We start from the raw sequence: 15645 nt of genomic DNA, 5'->3' as shown, positions 1-15645 counted from the left end.
CATCAACTGATGTGCTTGAAAAGGCACTCTTCAGCTCACTTCCAGGTATAATACTGACCCCTTGCTGTCCTCATGAGGATGAACTAATGCTTTGGGGGAAAAAAAAACAAAAACCAAAAAAACACTTCACAAACTGTAAAGTAACATAAAAGAGTATTGTGATAAAGTAAGTTCTTTATAAGATAGACAGACTGACCAAGAATATTTACTGCGATGCTACGTAGAGAAAAGGCTGTGTTGATCAGAGTTGGAATTTTCGGGGAGAATTTGAAGAATGTGTACTATTTCTAGAAGTGAATGTTGGGAATCGGTACTTCACAGTGAGAGTGTGAAGTGTATTCAGGGAAGAAATGGGAGTTGTCATTTATTGAGCATTCACTGTGTGCCTGGCTGTGTGTGTGCGTGCGTGCAGTGCTATCTACTGTAATCATTAGCTGTTCACTTTTCAGATAGGGATTGTAAAGCCTACTCATAAAGTGTGAGGGTTGACAATTCTGTCCGTATACTTAAAGTTCGGCTGTTTTTATTGAGGTTTCTCCGGCACTGCGAGTCAGATATCCCCAGCAGGCCCAAGGCCTGTTCTTTCTTTGTAAGCCTTTGCTGCACTGTAATAATGGGTGGGGTCTGTATCCCTCCACAGAGCGAGCGAGGAAGAGGCTGTTAATGGTTATATTTAGACACACCTGTCTGGATTTCTCAGCTCTTTTTCCCCCCTTAGAATGTTGCCTTCTTTTAATCCACCTGCATTTACTATAGATTAATCTTCCTATCACTTTGCTTTGGTGCTGTTACGTCTACACTCAAAACCTCCCAGGGATCTACTTCCCCCTTAATGTTCACTGAGCATGCACTGTGGGTCAATCCTAGTGCTAGATTCTCATTCTCATTTAAAGCCTCATGACACCACTCAAGGGTAGGCATTGTTTTTATCCCCATTTTACAGATAATGGAAACAGAGACATGGAGAGACGACACAACTCCCCCAAAGTCTCACAGCGAACAAGCAGAGGAGGCTGCACTCTGACTCTCGGCCTCACCCCTGACCTCTAACCCTGTGTCTTTCTGAGTTGGGGATTCAGGGCCTTCCAGAGTTGGAGCGAGGCTCTTTTCCAGTCTTCTGTGCTTTGCACTTGAACCACTGTGACTTACAGGATACTAGGAAGAGCGAGAGTGTGGTATTTGAAGTGAATCTGGGTTTAGTTATTGCCTTGGTGGTACCACTCAAGGTAATGCAACCCTTCTGAACCTCCATTTCCTCTTGGAAAGAGTTGAACATAGATATCTAGGTGGTGAAAGTCCGATGGAGAATTGGACATGCTCTTCCAGTATATCCGGTAGTGCAAAAAAACGAGAGACTGAAGGGCATGAGACTGTTGTCATGTTTTTGTTACTCTGAAAGTAGGGGAGATCTGAACCTACTTCTGGGTGAAAGGAAAGGAGGCACCGAGCGGCAAGGGTGGTAGAGCTGAGAGGAGGAGGCAGTGGGGAAGGTGGGAGTAGAGGGAGGAGGAACATAACTGATGTGCAGTCCTCCTTTTTGATATAAAATCATGAGGGCCTTTTACAGGCATATGACCCAATTAAAGATTGAAAGATAATGAAGTCATTAAAAAAACAAACAAACTTGAGTCATAAGTTGACTATGTCTTTTTTTAAAAAAAGCATTAAAAATGTCTGAATAAGTGGTGTAAAGAGCTAATTGTTGAGATTAATTATATCCAGGCTCTATACTAAGGGCTTTACATTTCATCTGCACGATATTCCAATGAGGTCAATACTTTTATTGTTCCATTGATAGAGAGAGGACTGAGGCATGGAGAAATGAAGTAACTTCCTGGGGTTACACAGTAGGTGGAGGAGCCGGGGTGTGAACAGAGGCAGTTTCACTTGGAAGCCTGCATTCTTAGGCACTGTGTTATAGTGCTTCCCAGTTTGATTTCCTCAGTTAACATTTGACTTCTAGCCCAGGTAATATTTTTGTCTATTTTGTGTTGGGGTAGGAAGACAGTATTTAAGGGATGTATTTCCAAAGAGGGTTCATCCATTAGACAAAGACCCTGTTTGGAGGAAAGGCTTTTTAAAAAGAGTTACTCCATGTGCCTGCCTGGCTGGAGGAGAACAGCCTTAGCTGTCCTAGCAGATCTTGCACCTGCAGACCCTGGTAGATAGTAGAGCAAAGAAAGTGACTTCCAGGACCATGCAGGTTATTCAATATGGTGTGAAAAAGAGAAAGCACATGCCACTTCCCATTGCTTGAAAATAGCATGTGCCAACAGCTCTCTTCCAAGATGTAGAAACCAACCTGTAGCAGCTGCTCTCTGTGGAGGTATTAAGTGTGTGAAGACACCTGTGTGTGTCTCATTCCAGCCCAGACAAGTCTTCTTCCAGCTCATCAAGGTGGGGAGAGAATTCACCTAAATGGAGATTACTATTTCCAGTAGACTGATTTGTCTGTCGTTTCCTGCAGAGATCCCTCTCCCAATACCCTTTTTTATATTGAGGTACAATTTATGCACAGTAAAATGTATGCATATTAGGTGTTGCATTTGATGAATTTGACAGTTTTTATGCCCATGCAACCAGCAGCCAAAACAAGAAAATCCCCTTGCGTTTCCTCCTAGTCAGTTGCCCCTGCTGTCCAGAGGTAACCATTTTCTGACTTCAGTCCCCATAGATTAGTCCGGTAGTCTTGCCTGTTCTTGTGTTTTATATAAATTTAATCATACAGAGATACTCTGTTGTGTCTGACTGCTTTGTGGTCTGTTCCTACAGCGGAACGCTACTCAGCGATAAAAAGGAGTGAGCAGTGGCATGCACACACAGCAGCACGCAGTGGCATGCACACACAGCAGCACGCAGTGGCATGCACACACAGCAGCACGCAGGAGCCTCCTCCAGCCTTGTGCTCGGCAGTTTGCAGAAGTGGTGGGCTTCACATTACCCTTGTGTTCTTGACCACCGAAATCACCCACACAGTCGGCTTCTTCTACTTGTCTGGCATAGGGTGCAATTGCTGACTTCATTTTCCCCTCCTTCCAGTCTCTTACAATGAAATATACCACGTCTTTGAAATATGGTCGATTTATACTCAGCTTACGGGCTATCATGTTAATGATTTTTTTAAAGGGATTTAAAATTATGTAGTGATTTTTTAAAAAACGAAATACGTGAGACACGTTATATGTTACCATCTTTAGTAATTTTCAAATGTCAGAAGGAGTGGAAGAAGCAAGGCCGCAGACCCAGTCTCTCCTGGGTGGCTGTCCAGTGGGCCCTGGATGTTCATTTCACGGCTACTTTATGCGGCGTTGCTGTGCACTTTTCATTGTCATGAGAGAGAATGTTAGCAAAACTATCCCCACAAGAAAACAGCTTTTCTTGGCAAGTGAAATGTGACTTAAGGAGCCAGAACTGGAGACATACGGTACTATGAATGAGAGCTGTGTTACTTTACTGGATCTGAGTCCAGGCACTATTTATACTGCACCATATTCAGCACCAGATTGTTAAATCTTAATACTGAAACAGTGCATCATTTTAATATTTTTGTTCTGTTTATTCCCTGTTTTCAAGCATTATGTCAAGCATTGCGCATTCATTTATTTCATCTTGGACAGGACGTGCCCTGACCAGAAAGTTCATTTCCTATTATTGGAATTTTACTCCATAGCTATAAAGCATTATTTTGTGAAGCTTTTAAAAGTTCACTTGAGTATGCAGGTGTTCTCTCTCTTTGATGATAAAAAATATTTTGAAAGAACAGTGTAGTTGGACTCACCTGTATTGTCAAAAAAAGACTCTGTTCCTTTTCTTTCACTGAAACAGCTGTTTCTTCTGTGTGACAATTTGACATCTTGGGGACTGTCGGATTTTTCATTACATACAAGTAAAATTTTTGTTACACTGTGTTTTCAAATGGGTTTTTCTTCATTTTTCTTCAGCAACATTATGCGTACCCTTATGCACCAGACAAGATGGGTCCATCTTATGAATAAGTTAGCATTTTCATCACGTGTTGCTGAAGCTGTCCAACGAATCTTCTTGTCACAGGGTATTCCTAAAGTCACTGCTCTATGTAGCCCAAGTTTGACCAAGATTTTTACTCTCTCGCCATTGTCATGCATGTTTACCATATGCAGCAGGAAACCTACAGGGAAATGGTACCATTGTCACTCTAAAAAGAGCAGAGGAATAAAATTAAAAAAAAAAAAAAAGGAAGTTGAAGGCATCTCTGCTATTTCTGACCTGTGGTCAGTCATTGTGCTGTTGGAAAATAACCCCTCTGCCTGGTGAAACACGAATCTGGAAGTGAACTCGAACTGCTTCATCAGCTCCAAGTACTGTTTGCACTGGGGATCACACCACAGTCAGGATGTGACTGTGTGTGTGCTGAGCCCACACACAGGAATTTTCTTGTACAATTCAAAACCAAATCTTATATTTACTTAAGGCTTTCTTTTTTTTCTTTTTTCTTTTTCTTTCTTTCTTTTTTTTTTTTTTTTTTTTTTTTTGTCTATGAAATCAGCAGTCCGGTATATTTAGCATCAGTCTTAAGTTAGAATGTGAAACAAGACTTTGGGGGAAGGAAGTATCCGTATGGTTTTCTAAGTAATTTAAGAAACAGGAAAACATAAAAGAACTGATTGTCCGCGATTAAACCTCATCCTTTCATTCCCATCTTCCTGCATAGTTAACTCAGCTGTCAGCCAGAGAGAAATAGGTTATTGCACTGGGTTGTAAAATATCTCTGAGTGGGCCTTGAATGTTGACTATTGAACGACCTTCTGAACACTGAGCAAACAACGAGAAGGTTTAATAAACAGCAGAAATGTGTTTACTGTGTTGTTCTTCTCTTTGCAGGAATAATCAAGCTGGGGAGGTGGAACCCGCTCCCCCTCAGCTATGTGACAGATGCACCCGACGCAACAGTGGCCGACATGCTGCAGGATGTCTATCATGTGGTGACGTTGAAAATCCAATTACAAAGGTGGGTGTCTCTGAACATCTGCCCTTCCTTGCTCGTGGAGCTGCTCGTCCATCAGAGTCGCTGCCGACGTTAGCACGTCCTGTCTTTGTTAATTTCTAGACGTTGGATGAAATGGAAAAAAAAAAGGGGGAGAGAGAGGAGGGAAGGAGGGACACTTCACCAGGCGTCTTTATAGTCCACATTCCAACGTTTTATGTTTTGTTTTCAGAAGCAGTGAAGTGGTAACCTAGGGGAGGCTTGATAAATCATTAAAAATCTGTGGCCCTTAAAGGGGAACTTTCCACAGCCTCTAATTTAATGGGTTCTCTGTTTAATGCTTAGCACATACTATTTGAAGAATAAACACTTCTGCTGTTTTCGGGTTTGTGTTTTGAGGGCTGAGTTCTGTCCCTGTGTAGCAGGCTTACCAGGAAGGTGCTGGCATTGGGTATCTTTTTCTTCCTTTCTGGTGGCTGCCTTAAAGAAGCACACTCTGTGGCCTCCAGAGGTTCTGGAAATGAATTTTTTCAGGTACAGCATCCAGAACAAGTTATGCCTCTAAAGCATCTAGTTCTCTACAGCGTCTTGTATTGTAAAGTGCCTGTAAGTCCTAGGATTTAAGAAATGTCCTTTAGTGTAAGGATTTTGAATTTGCTCATTTCGGAGAATGTATACTTTAGTAGGGCCCCAACATCCCCATCCTTGTCTAGGAAGGCTTTAGTGTCCTCTCTTAAAAGTGATTTTTGGTTAGGAAAACAATATCTCCGAATTGTTCCAAGAGAGTGAAGAGTGGCCTTCACACTTTGAATATGATGAACCATTTGTCTGCATTTAACCTTATGGATGTCCAATAATTAAACTTGTATTGTGGATGTTTATAATCACATTGCCATGCCATTTTCTTCAACAAACTGGAAAAACCATGTTTTAAAATATTAGCAGCTCTTCATATCTGAAGTGACTATTTTTCTTAAGCGAGTATGAAAACAAACTTAAAGAAGTCTAGTTGGGCTCTGTCCAAGCCCTGGAGAAGCAGTTTTGCTCCCTTTCCCTCGTTCAGGGCCCACATTAGACCGTGATCTTTAGCGGTTTTCCCCCTGCTGGCAGAGGACCCGGGAGTGACCATCCCACTCTGTTCCCTCTGCAGCCAGAGCCTTCTGTTAAGTTTTGTGTGTTGTTCATTCTTGCTCTGTTTCCCAGTTGTTCAAAGTTGGAAGACTTGCCTGCGGAGCAGTGGAACCATGCCACAGTCCGCAATGCCTTAAAGGAACTGCTCAAAGAGATGAACCAGAGCACATTAGCCAAAGAATGCCCTCTCTCCCAGGTCAGTATATCCAGGTGGGGTTCTGGGGAACCTGGAAAGCTACTCGTGGACTATGTAGTGGGAGAGGCAGTCCTGCTCAGACACCTGTCTTCTGTCTTTCAGTATAGTTACACTCTACTTCAGGTGGAAAAAATAGGGAGGCTGTGGTGCTTTATGTTGTAGAGTAGAAGTTATCACTTACTGAGAGCTTTGATGTCATGAGCAGGTAATAAAACGTTTCACATTTATAATCTTTAGCTTGTGATGTCAGTCATAGGAGGTAGGTACCAGGGTCTCCATTTTATAGATCAAGAAATCAAGACTCAGAGAAGCACTTTACCTTTCTAAGCTTACTCAATAGGCTAAGTGGCAAGTTGAGATCCTAATCCAGATCTCCCCTGCAAAGTCTCAGGCTCCAGACCATTCTTTTACTTAGTCAATGGAAGGAGTCAACCATGTCAGACCCATCTTAATTATTTTTTATTTATCTATTGAGCGTTTCCCTTGGCTAGCAAAGAGAGATGATCTTTACATCATACACTTTTACACATGGATTTACCATGTGAAAATGCATCCTGAGAAAAAGCAATACTCCATTTTTAATGAACTGATGAGAAACTAAAACAAGCCACAAAAATAAGAGGTAGACAGGATCAAAGGAAGGAACAGCGTAGGAAAGGGCTGCCTTTTCCATTTGTGTTCATGGGCGAGGGACCCACTTTTTCTAATGATGAGGTGATATTTTGGTGGCTAGGGTCAGTGGCTTAGGACTGCTATGACATGAACTCAGGTTGACATTGTTTAAAGCTATGAATGGAAATGCATTTCCTGTGTGAGTTGCTACACTTGATTTAAGACAATGGACTAATTACATGTCTGTCAAGTTCAAGGGAAGGTGACAAGAACCATAGAAACTTGATGTGCCCTGAGCTGTGTTCTCGGATAATAGAGTCTTTGGGGGAAGCAGGAAGCCTGGTGGTTAAGAGCATGCCTTCTGGAATCAGTTCGATCTGGATTCATGTCCTGGCTCACAGGCCTCTATGACCTCACCTCTATGAGCCTATTTCTTTGTCAGTAAAACCAGGATAGTCATAGTTCTAAGTCATATAATGAGGAGTAAGTGAGATAAATCACACAAATTCTTGGCCTGGTGCCTGGCATCCAATGATGCTCCATTAATAGTATCAGCTATTAATATTGAGACATGATATTGTTGGTGTGAACTGAATATTTTTTATGTGTGTTTGGAGCATGTTTTGGACTTTAAATCCTCTGAGATAAAGCATGCTATTAATATTTTTGCTTCCAAATAATCAAGAAGGCATGCATCTGAGAAGTAGTTAGCTAGATAGAAAGGAGTGGGTGTCTCTTGACCATCAGTTGTGCACCTCCTCTTGAACTTACAGCTTTCACACAGGCCATTTCAGTACCTACGTGTAGGTGAGTATGTAGGTGCTAACACTTGTCCGAGGATTTTGATTTCTTCCAATGCGATTGCTTATGAAGTTATAAAAATACAAACTTTAAGTTATTCTGATCATATACAGGGATTGATAAAGAACAGTTTAGGGGAAAAAAATTCAAATTCAATCATTTGTCCTGAATTTCACAGTTAATCACAATTAATTATCTCTTGTATTTACATGGAAGTCAAAATGGGCTTTGCTTGAAAGTGGAGAAGCTCCCAACTTAATATCACCAGTTTAGAATTGTATCCAGGGCTGTTACAGCCAATGGAAATTGGTCAGAACTGATCTATCATGATTATCAGGTTTAGTTATAACTGTAAAATGTGACTAGAAAAACGGCATGAGTGGAAAGAACCCAGATCAGGAGCTGAGAGCGCTGGCTGCCATCTCCCTTCTTTTTTGCTGGATGTGTGATGCTGGGCAAGCCCATCTACTTCTGGAGGCTTATTGAGTTCCTCTGGAAACTGGGCATGGCTGTCTCTATACATATTTCATATAATTTACAGGGCTGTCTTGAGGCTTGAATGGGATCACCTTTACCCCTACCATAAAAACCTCTTTCTCCCCCCATTTTCTATCTGATTACTTGCCCCTCTGGCTGCCCAACCTAAAAAAGTTTCTTCTCTATCACTCTCAAGTTTGATCCTGTGGATTCTACTGCCTTCGTGTCTGAAATCTTCCTCCTTTGTGCCATTGCCCTATTTAGGCTTAATTGCCTCATAACCTTAACCTTTCTCCTGTTTCTTATTTTCCCAACACTGAGATCTTGCCATTTCCTCCTCTCCAAGCCTCCAGTGACTGCTCCTGCCCTCCTCAGAAGGAGGTGCAGACTGCTAACATAGCCTATAAGAATTGTTAAGATGAAAAAAAAAAAAAAAGAATTGTTAAGATGATACTGTCCAGCCTGATTTCTCACCAGAGCCACCACCTTCCTCCTTTTACCTGCATCCTCTTTGTGCTCCAAACACATGGAGTTAATTATCTTGGAACATTTGCCATTGCTCAAATGTCACCAAAATATCCCTGAGGGTGGTAGCAACCCAACTAGTACCCTTAGCATTACAAGTCTAACAACGCAACTTCTTGTGTTATTTTAAAAAAAATCATGAAAATTTATATTCTACTCCATATCCCTGTGTTCTTGATATTTTTTAAATGCCATAAAAATCACTTTACCTGTTAAATTCTCCTTCTGTCCCTGTGAGATTGGCCTTCCAGGGAGACACACCGTGTTAGTCTCTGGCTTTGGTAGCCCCGCATACAATGCTGGTGACTCCAGAGTCCTTCGGTTTGACACTTGCTTTTGCATATGCGATTTCTCCTGGCTAGCATGCAGTGCTGTCCGCCGCTTGATGAAGTCATCTTGCACATTCCAGCTGGAAAGTCACTGCTGGGGAAGTACCCTGACCTCCTGGTTGAAGCAGTTGCTTCTTCTGCCCTTGGTAGCCTCTCATACACGCCCCTGTCGTAGCGCGTGTCACATCCTATTGTCAGTGCCCCCTGCCAGTTCTCCTCGCTTGATGGGCTGACCGTGTCTTGTTCATCTTCACTCTCTCGGCATTCAGCACTGTATATGTCTTGCAAGTAGTTGTTATTCTGATGCAGGAGTTCTCAGCTTGACCCTATTCATCTTTTGGGTAAATAACTCTCTGGGGAGGGGGCTGTCTGTGTATTGCAGGACATGTAGCAGCATCCCTGGCCTCTACCCACTAGATGCCAGTAGCATGCCACCATCCCCCTCCCCCCATTTATGACAACCTGAATGTCTCCACACATTGCCAAATGTCCTAGGAGGGGAGTAAATCACTCTTGGTTGAGAACCACCGCTGTAATGTGTTTAATGAATTAAGTATAAAAATGTTTTAGAAAGTGCTATAAACTGTAAAGTTTTATTATTTTTATGGTGTTCTTGGCAGCCCTAAAATGTTTTGAACTAGAAACAGTGAATACAGTAATTTGGTGGTCGATGCCCAATACATTTTCAGTCAAATGGGGCTCAGTTCTATTACTTAAATTTGGGGGAGATTTGATTTAGGCTTCTGGTATGCGGTGTGACTATGGGAAATCTTACTGGGGTAGTCCTCAGTGAGCATGGGCATGTCATATGGGCCCCAGCATTAATCCTACAGCTGTTATCCTTAAACATTCCAGATTTTTCAGTTCAGTTGCATAGCTAGATTGCATTTCAGTGTGGGGATAAGCTCACCTGTTTTGTTTGTGGTTGTCATAGAACAGGCACATGCATTTTTTAAGGTTCAACCTACATAATTCGAAAAAGAATGCATTTTTGTTCTGCGAAGGTGAAACAGTACTTCAACAATGTATTCCACCAACATCGCTGGAGTCCCAGTTAGGAGTCAGGCACTTTGCCATGGGCTGGGGATGCAGTGGGGAAGATGAGAGAGGAATATAGCTTTCAACCTAGGAAGAAGAGTACTGCTTACTTCAAAGGGGAGAGTAGCTTATTGGACTTTGTGAGATAGACTCCATTCAGGAGTTAAAAAACTGGCTGTTTTTGAAGCAACTCTACCTGTTACCTCCAAACCAAACCATACTAGGTGTTTCCTCATTCAAGTGTGGTGATTGCATAAAGGAGTGATGATTCAATGGCTAGTGTATATTTTCTCTAACATCCCAGTGTTCTACAGTTCAAAAGAGCAGCCTTTGAAGGCAGAAGAAAAGAAAAGTGGAAAAGTCCATAAAAGGGCAACAATTGCAGGCTGAGGCATATATATTTAAAGGGAGAGAATTCATGATTTTGTTATTTTCTGTCTGGCCAGGTGCTTGGAAAGTAGAGGTTGTATTTGTGTGTCTATGTATTTATTTTTGATTTCAACTTTCCAAATATGTTTCAGCGCTGACGGCCTCTTCCTTTTCCTCTGATGCCCCCCTCACATTTCATGTGAGTTTGTTTTCGTTTGAGTCACCACTTCCAGCCTCTCCCTCCAGCCCTCTAGTCTGTGCCAAGCATCCTAACGTACCATACCTTAGGCATAGGTCTCTTATTAAATAGTCTTCTCTAACTAACTGTTCTGATTTGGAAACGTTATGAACACGTCTTTCTGTGGCTTACTTATTTTTATTCAAGGAAGATTTGAAAGACAAAATCCCAGGTCCTCTGCGTTTTGATCCATTAAAATAAGTAGAGCTAACAGTACCTTCCTTGTCCACCTCATTGGTTATTATGATGATCTAATGGAAAGACTAAAGAGACAGTCTTGTTAACTTAAAATTGCAGTGGAAGAACAAGTAATTTGCAGAGGCACGCACCTTCCAGTGTTCCCTGTAGCCCCCGTACAGAGCATGTTTTCTGTGACTCTAGATAGGTTTTTTTTTTTTTTTTTTTTAAAGATTTTATTTATTTATCCAACAGAGATAGAGACAGCCAGCGAGAGAGGGAACACAAGCAGGGGGAGTGGGAGAGGAAGAAGCAGGCTCATAGCAGAAGAGCCTGATGTGGGGCTCGATCCCAGATCGCCAGGATCACGCCCTGAGCCGAAGGCAGACGCTTAACCGCTGTGCCACCCAGGCGCCCCTCTAGATAGGTTTTTAAATTATTTTTGTGATAACATGAAGTTTATCATTCTAACCTTGTTTAAGATTACAATTTGGTGGCATTATTTACATTCACAATGTTGTGCAACCATCACCCCTATCTATGTCCAAAAACTCTTCATCACTCCAAACAGAAAGTCTACAACCATTGTGTAATAACTCCCCACTCCTCTCTCCTCACCCCCAACCTCAGGTAGCCTCTCTTCTATTCTCTGTATGAATTTACTTGCTCTAACTGCCTCAAAAGTAGAATCATAAAATATTAATCTCTTTATCTGGCTTATTTCATTTAGCATATAGGTATGTTCTTATTTTATATTTTTTAAAGATTTTATTTATTTGAGAGACAGAGACTGAGCGAGCAAGTAAGAGAGTACACAAGCTGGAGGAGAGGCAGAGAGAGGGAGAAGCAGGCTCCCCACTGAGCGGAGAGCCCAACGTGGGGCTGGATCCCAGGACCCTGGAATCATAACCTGAGCCAAAGGCAGCTGCTTAACCGACTGAACCTCCCAGGCACCCATATAGATATGTTTTTTAAAGCAGCTCTTTCCCCTGCCCTTAACGGATGTTTTATTGCCAGATATTTGAGGAACACAATGACTGGCAGAAGTTATTGAACCGTGAAAACGTTACTGGATTTCCAGTATGATGGTGATATGGTGTTTATGCAGTCTTTTTAAGACATAGACTGTAGGATAATTATTTCTGTCATCCTGAGCAAGCCTTGCTCATTTGGGGATCCTTAAGAGACCAGCTTGAATGTACACTATGCTAAAATAATCGGGCAGTGAACTCAAGCAGCCAGTTGGGTTAGTGGAAGAAACACATTGACCAGGTGCTCATCTACAGACAAGAGACTGATCAACTGTGTGACCAGTATTGTCTTAACTAGTTGCCAGCTATCTGTTTCATTTCACGTATGTAGTAGGGATGGATCCCGTCTTGTGTTAACCAGTTGCCAACTGTCCCTTCTAGTTATTTTCATGTGAGTTTGTTTCCATTCAAGGCCCAACCTCATGACTCTTGTTGAAGGAGGTTTACAGATGACAGCTTGAAAGGAATCCCTAACTGGGTGATTGCCATGAACATATGAAATGATTGCGTGGAGGGGAGAAAGCTGACACTCATTGACTCTGTATCTTGTGCCAGGCCTTTTACACAGATCATCTCTCTGAATCCTTACAGCCTCTGAGGCAGGTAGCAACATCCCACTTTCACAGGTGACGGTGCCATGAGCAGCACCTTAGGGGAGGAGCTCTTGGCTGTAGTCCCGTCATACCCCGAAGCCCAGGGGAAGTGTTTCCTTCAACTAGAACGGCAGAGTTTTCAATTCTGATAGTATAGCTCGGAAATGGGGATAGAAAGGGAGAGCAGAAGGCTGCCAAATAACATTAACTGAATTTTTCATGACAAAGTAATTTCTCCAGATCAGGTTTTTCTGTTACTATACTTGATGGACGTATCATTATAATCTCATGTTTAATATGTAATTTAGCATACCACAAAGCAGGATAAAAAGGCTGAAAATGAGCAAAAAATGCATATATTATTCATTGCCTGCATCATGCTCTCTCCCCCGTAGACGTGGAAAGGGAAGCTACGAGATGCCAGCTTCTCTCCCCACTCTGACGCTCTTCTTGCTAAGGCAGGGCATTCCTACTGACAGAACGTGTAACCATTCACTTTGGTTTTTAAATGTTCTTTTTTATAGCAAGTGTATTATGTATCTGCAGCTTAGCTACTCTTAGTATAACACTGCTATTCAAACAAATAAATCTCGCTAAGCCAAGGAGAATGTGGTAAAGGATATCCAATTATTTTATCTTACTTTTCTTGGGGAGGAGGAGGGGTGCTCCGGTCTCTGTCTTTTCAAGGGTATTGTACAAATCATCTTAACCTGTGTTTATTGTTTTGCTTTTCCTGTTGACGTTGAAATTGTCTTTAGGTTCCTTAGTTTTCTCTGATTCTAAGCTCCTTAATTAACTCCTATAGGAGCCCAATGTCACAACTTGATATTTTGCTTTTGTCACACCTTGTGTCATCTTTGAAGAATTGGTTGCAATATCCGCTGTTGAGTTTGTACCAGTGGATGGAGGTGGCGGTGAATATTTGCTTTCTTTCATTAATTAGTTTCCCTTCTTAAGAGACCCATGAAATAATGTGTCCTGGTACTAGTGTCTTTTTATGGTGCTTTCCACTGCTATTTGACTTTGGATAAGATGCTTCTTCATTCTGGGCTTCTTGGCCCTCAGTTTGAAAAAGGGAGCCATATCACAGGTGACATCTATTCTCTGAGCTAGTCAAAAACAAACAAGTAAGTTTAAAATTTGTCTCAGGAGCATAAAAGAAAATTTATTTTTAGATAAGGCAATCTATTTAACTATAGTAAGTATTAAAACAATATATTTTATTGTTTAAACAATATATATTTAAAACAACATAATATTCTCTTGCAATCTGGCTTGGTGCAAATTTAAATCATCTAGTAAATTTTGAAGTAACTGATTCTGGTATATTTTGAATCCTCAAATATATTATTATTATTATTATTATTGTTATTATTTTATTATTTTAAATAACTTTCAAGTATAACTGGCAAACTGTGTGTCAGAGTGACTGCAAATGAGGATGCCTGGATTTTATTCCTCATTTAAAATCTTCATATTTAAGATTTAATGATTAATTACAAAGAAGTCTGAAATTTTCCAAAAGTTTCTGTAGTTGGGAAGATATTTTAAACCTTCCTATTTATTTTAACACATAATATTTTTCATAGCATTGCTCTGTCTACAGTTACTATTCATGTGGTGTTTATGGCTGTGACTAAGTACCTGAAGGGTCTGTGTGAATGCCCTCCCCTTTCCTTGTCACAGCCCACCACCAGGCCATTAAGCCTGCTTCATAAATGCAAAGTCATTTTCGTATGAGCCTCAGTAAAACATAATCCCTTCAAGTGTTAAAATAACGGCTGCTCAGGAGTTGGTTGCATTCTGGATTGAGAAAGTCCACTCAAATCTTTATTTGTCAAAAAGGTGTGGCAATATTTAAAGTCCAATTGTGTGGTTGCTCTAGAATTGCTGGAAAACATAAAAGAGCAATATAAAGTATAAAACTATCTACATACTTTAAAAAAGCAGTAAATGGAAATTAGGGTTTTTTTGGCAGAGTGGTCGGTGGGAGAGATTTTAATCATTACTAATTCTGTTTTTGCAGCAACTATATCTCACCGGGTCTAAGATGCTATTGATTGTGAGATGCATCCCAATGTCAGTGACATTAAAGTATTTAGAACATGCAGCCGTAGAATGGCTGAAATGTGGTCAATGCAGATTTTCTGTGCCCCAGAACCTCTGGAAGACTTTATTCTATGTAGAGCAAAAGTCAGTATGTGCTGGGTCTGTATTAGCTCCTTTCAATTTTGTTTATAGTGAAGCAAGTTTTGATTTTTTAAAAATAAATTGACACTAACGTTTAGATGACCTTGTGTATGTGTCCAGAGTATTCTAGTGAGGCCCAGTGATTCAAACTCAGGCTATGAGAATATAATAGTCTAATTTAGGGTTAGAGAATATTCATGTTTGAAACTGGAATCATAAGACATAACATGACCTTTCATCTGAAATATGCACCAGATGTACCTCTTCTGTTTTTAAAACTCTCTGAAGCTGAATTATGAAAATTCTTATCAGCAGAACTAGTTTGAGTGTCAACTAGATGTAAAGACCTGCAGGGAATTAATATGAATAAAATGTGCCACAAACTCAAACAGACCTTTGAGTGACTAAAGATTCTCATTATCTAGAAAATTTCCTTTATTTGCTACCTAATTCTTTTGCTTAAATCATAGTTTAAATCTATCCTCCCCACCCCCACCCCCACCCCCAGCATGGTCAGTAGAGATAGAACTCATTTATAATAATCTGGGGAAGAGAACAACTTTGATTGAGTCTCTGGGTAGCCAACTTCATTTTTAAATGAGTTGTGTGAACCTGATTCCAGTATAGGATCTGGTGATGGAGACCGTGGAAGCCCAGATATTAACTACCTTGCCACGTAGATTGACACTGGCTTTGTGCAGTGTCAGTGAAGACACATCTGGAGCAAGGACAAAATAGGAAGGCTAGAGAATGCGGGAAATGTCGATTATCTGGGGCCACAATGATATGGGTTGGTGGCCTTGGTCTTATGGGAGAGGAAGAGTTGATGGACAGCTCCAGGTAGTAATTGAGACACTTTGCATTTTAGTCTGCCTCCCAGACCAACTTTGCAATAGGAGGCTTAGCTCGGTTTCCTGTCATGGCTATCTATCCTGTGCCTCTCCAGAGGATAACATTCATACAAACAACATAGAG

At 41.1% G+C, this 15645-nt stretch overlaps 1 protein-coding gene across 3 annotated transcripts in view; it reads left to right on the top strand.

Moving 5' to 3' along the window:
* Positions 1–15645, top strand: part of SATB2 (SATB homeobox 2) — a 217613-nt gene that overhangs the window by 72352 nt on the left and 129616 nt on the right. For all 3 annotated transcript variants that reach the window (XM_045806409.1, XM_045806408.2, XM_045806407.2), the window contains exons 4-5: positions 4861–4987; positions 6167–6290. In XM_045806409.1, coding sequence (XP_045662365.1) covers positions 4861–4987; positions 6167–6290 — 251 coding nt within the window. The remainder of the gene's footprint in view (positions 1–4860; positions 4988–6166; positions 6291–15645) is intronic.

Source organism: Ursus americanus, chromosome 1, assembly GCF_024610735.1.
Source record: "Ursus americanus isolate L20-20 chromosome 1, mUrsAme1.1.p, whole genome shotgun sequence".
Classification (NCBI taxonomy): Eukaryota; Metazoa; Chordata; class Mammalia; order Carnivora; family Ursidae; genus Ursus; species Ursus americanus.
Note: the sequence above shows the minus strand (reverse complement) of the source record. Positions and strands in the feature narration are given on the sequence as shown.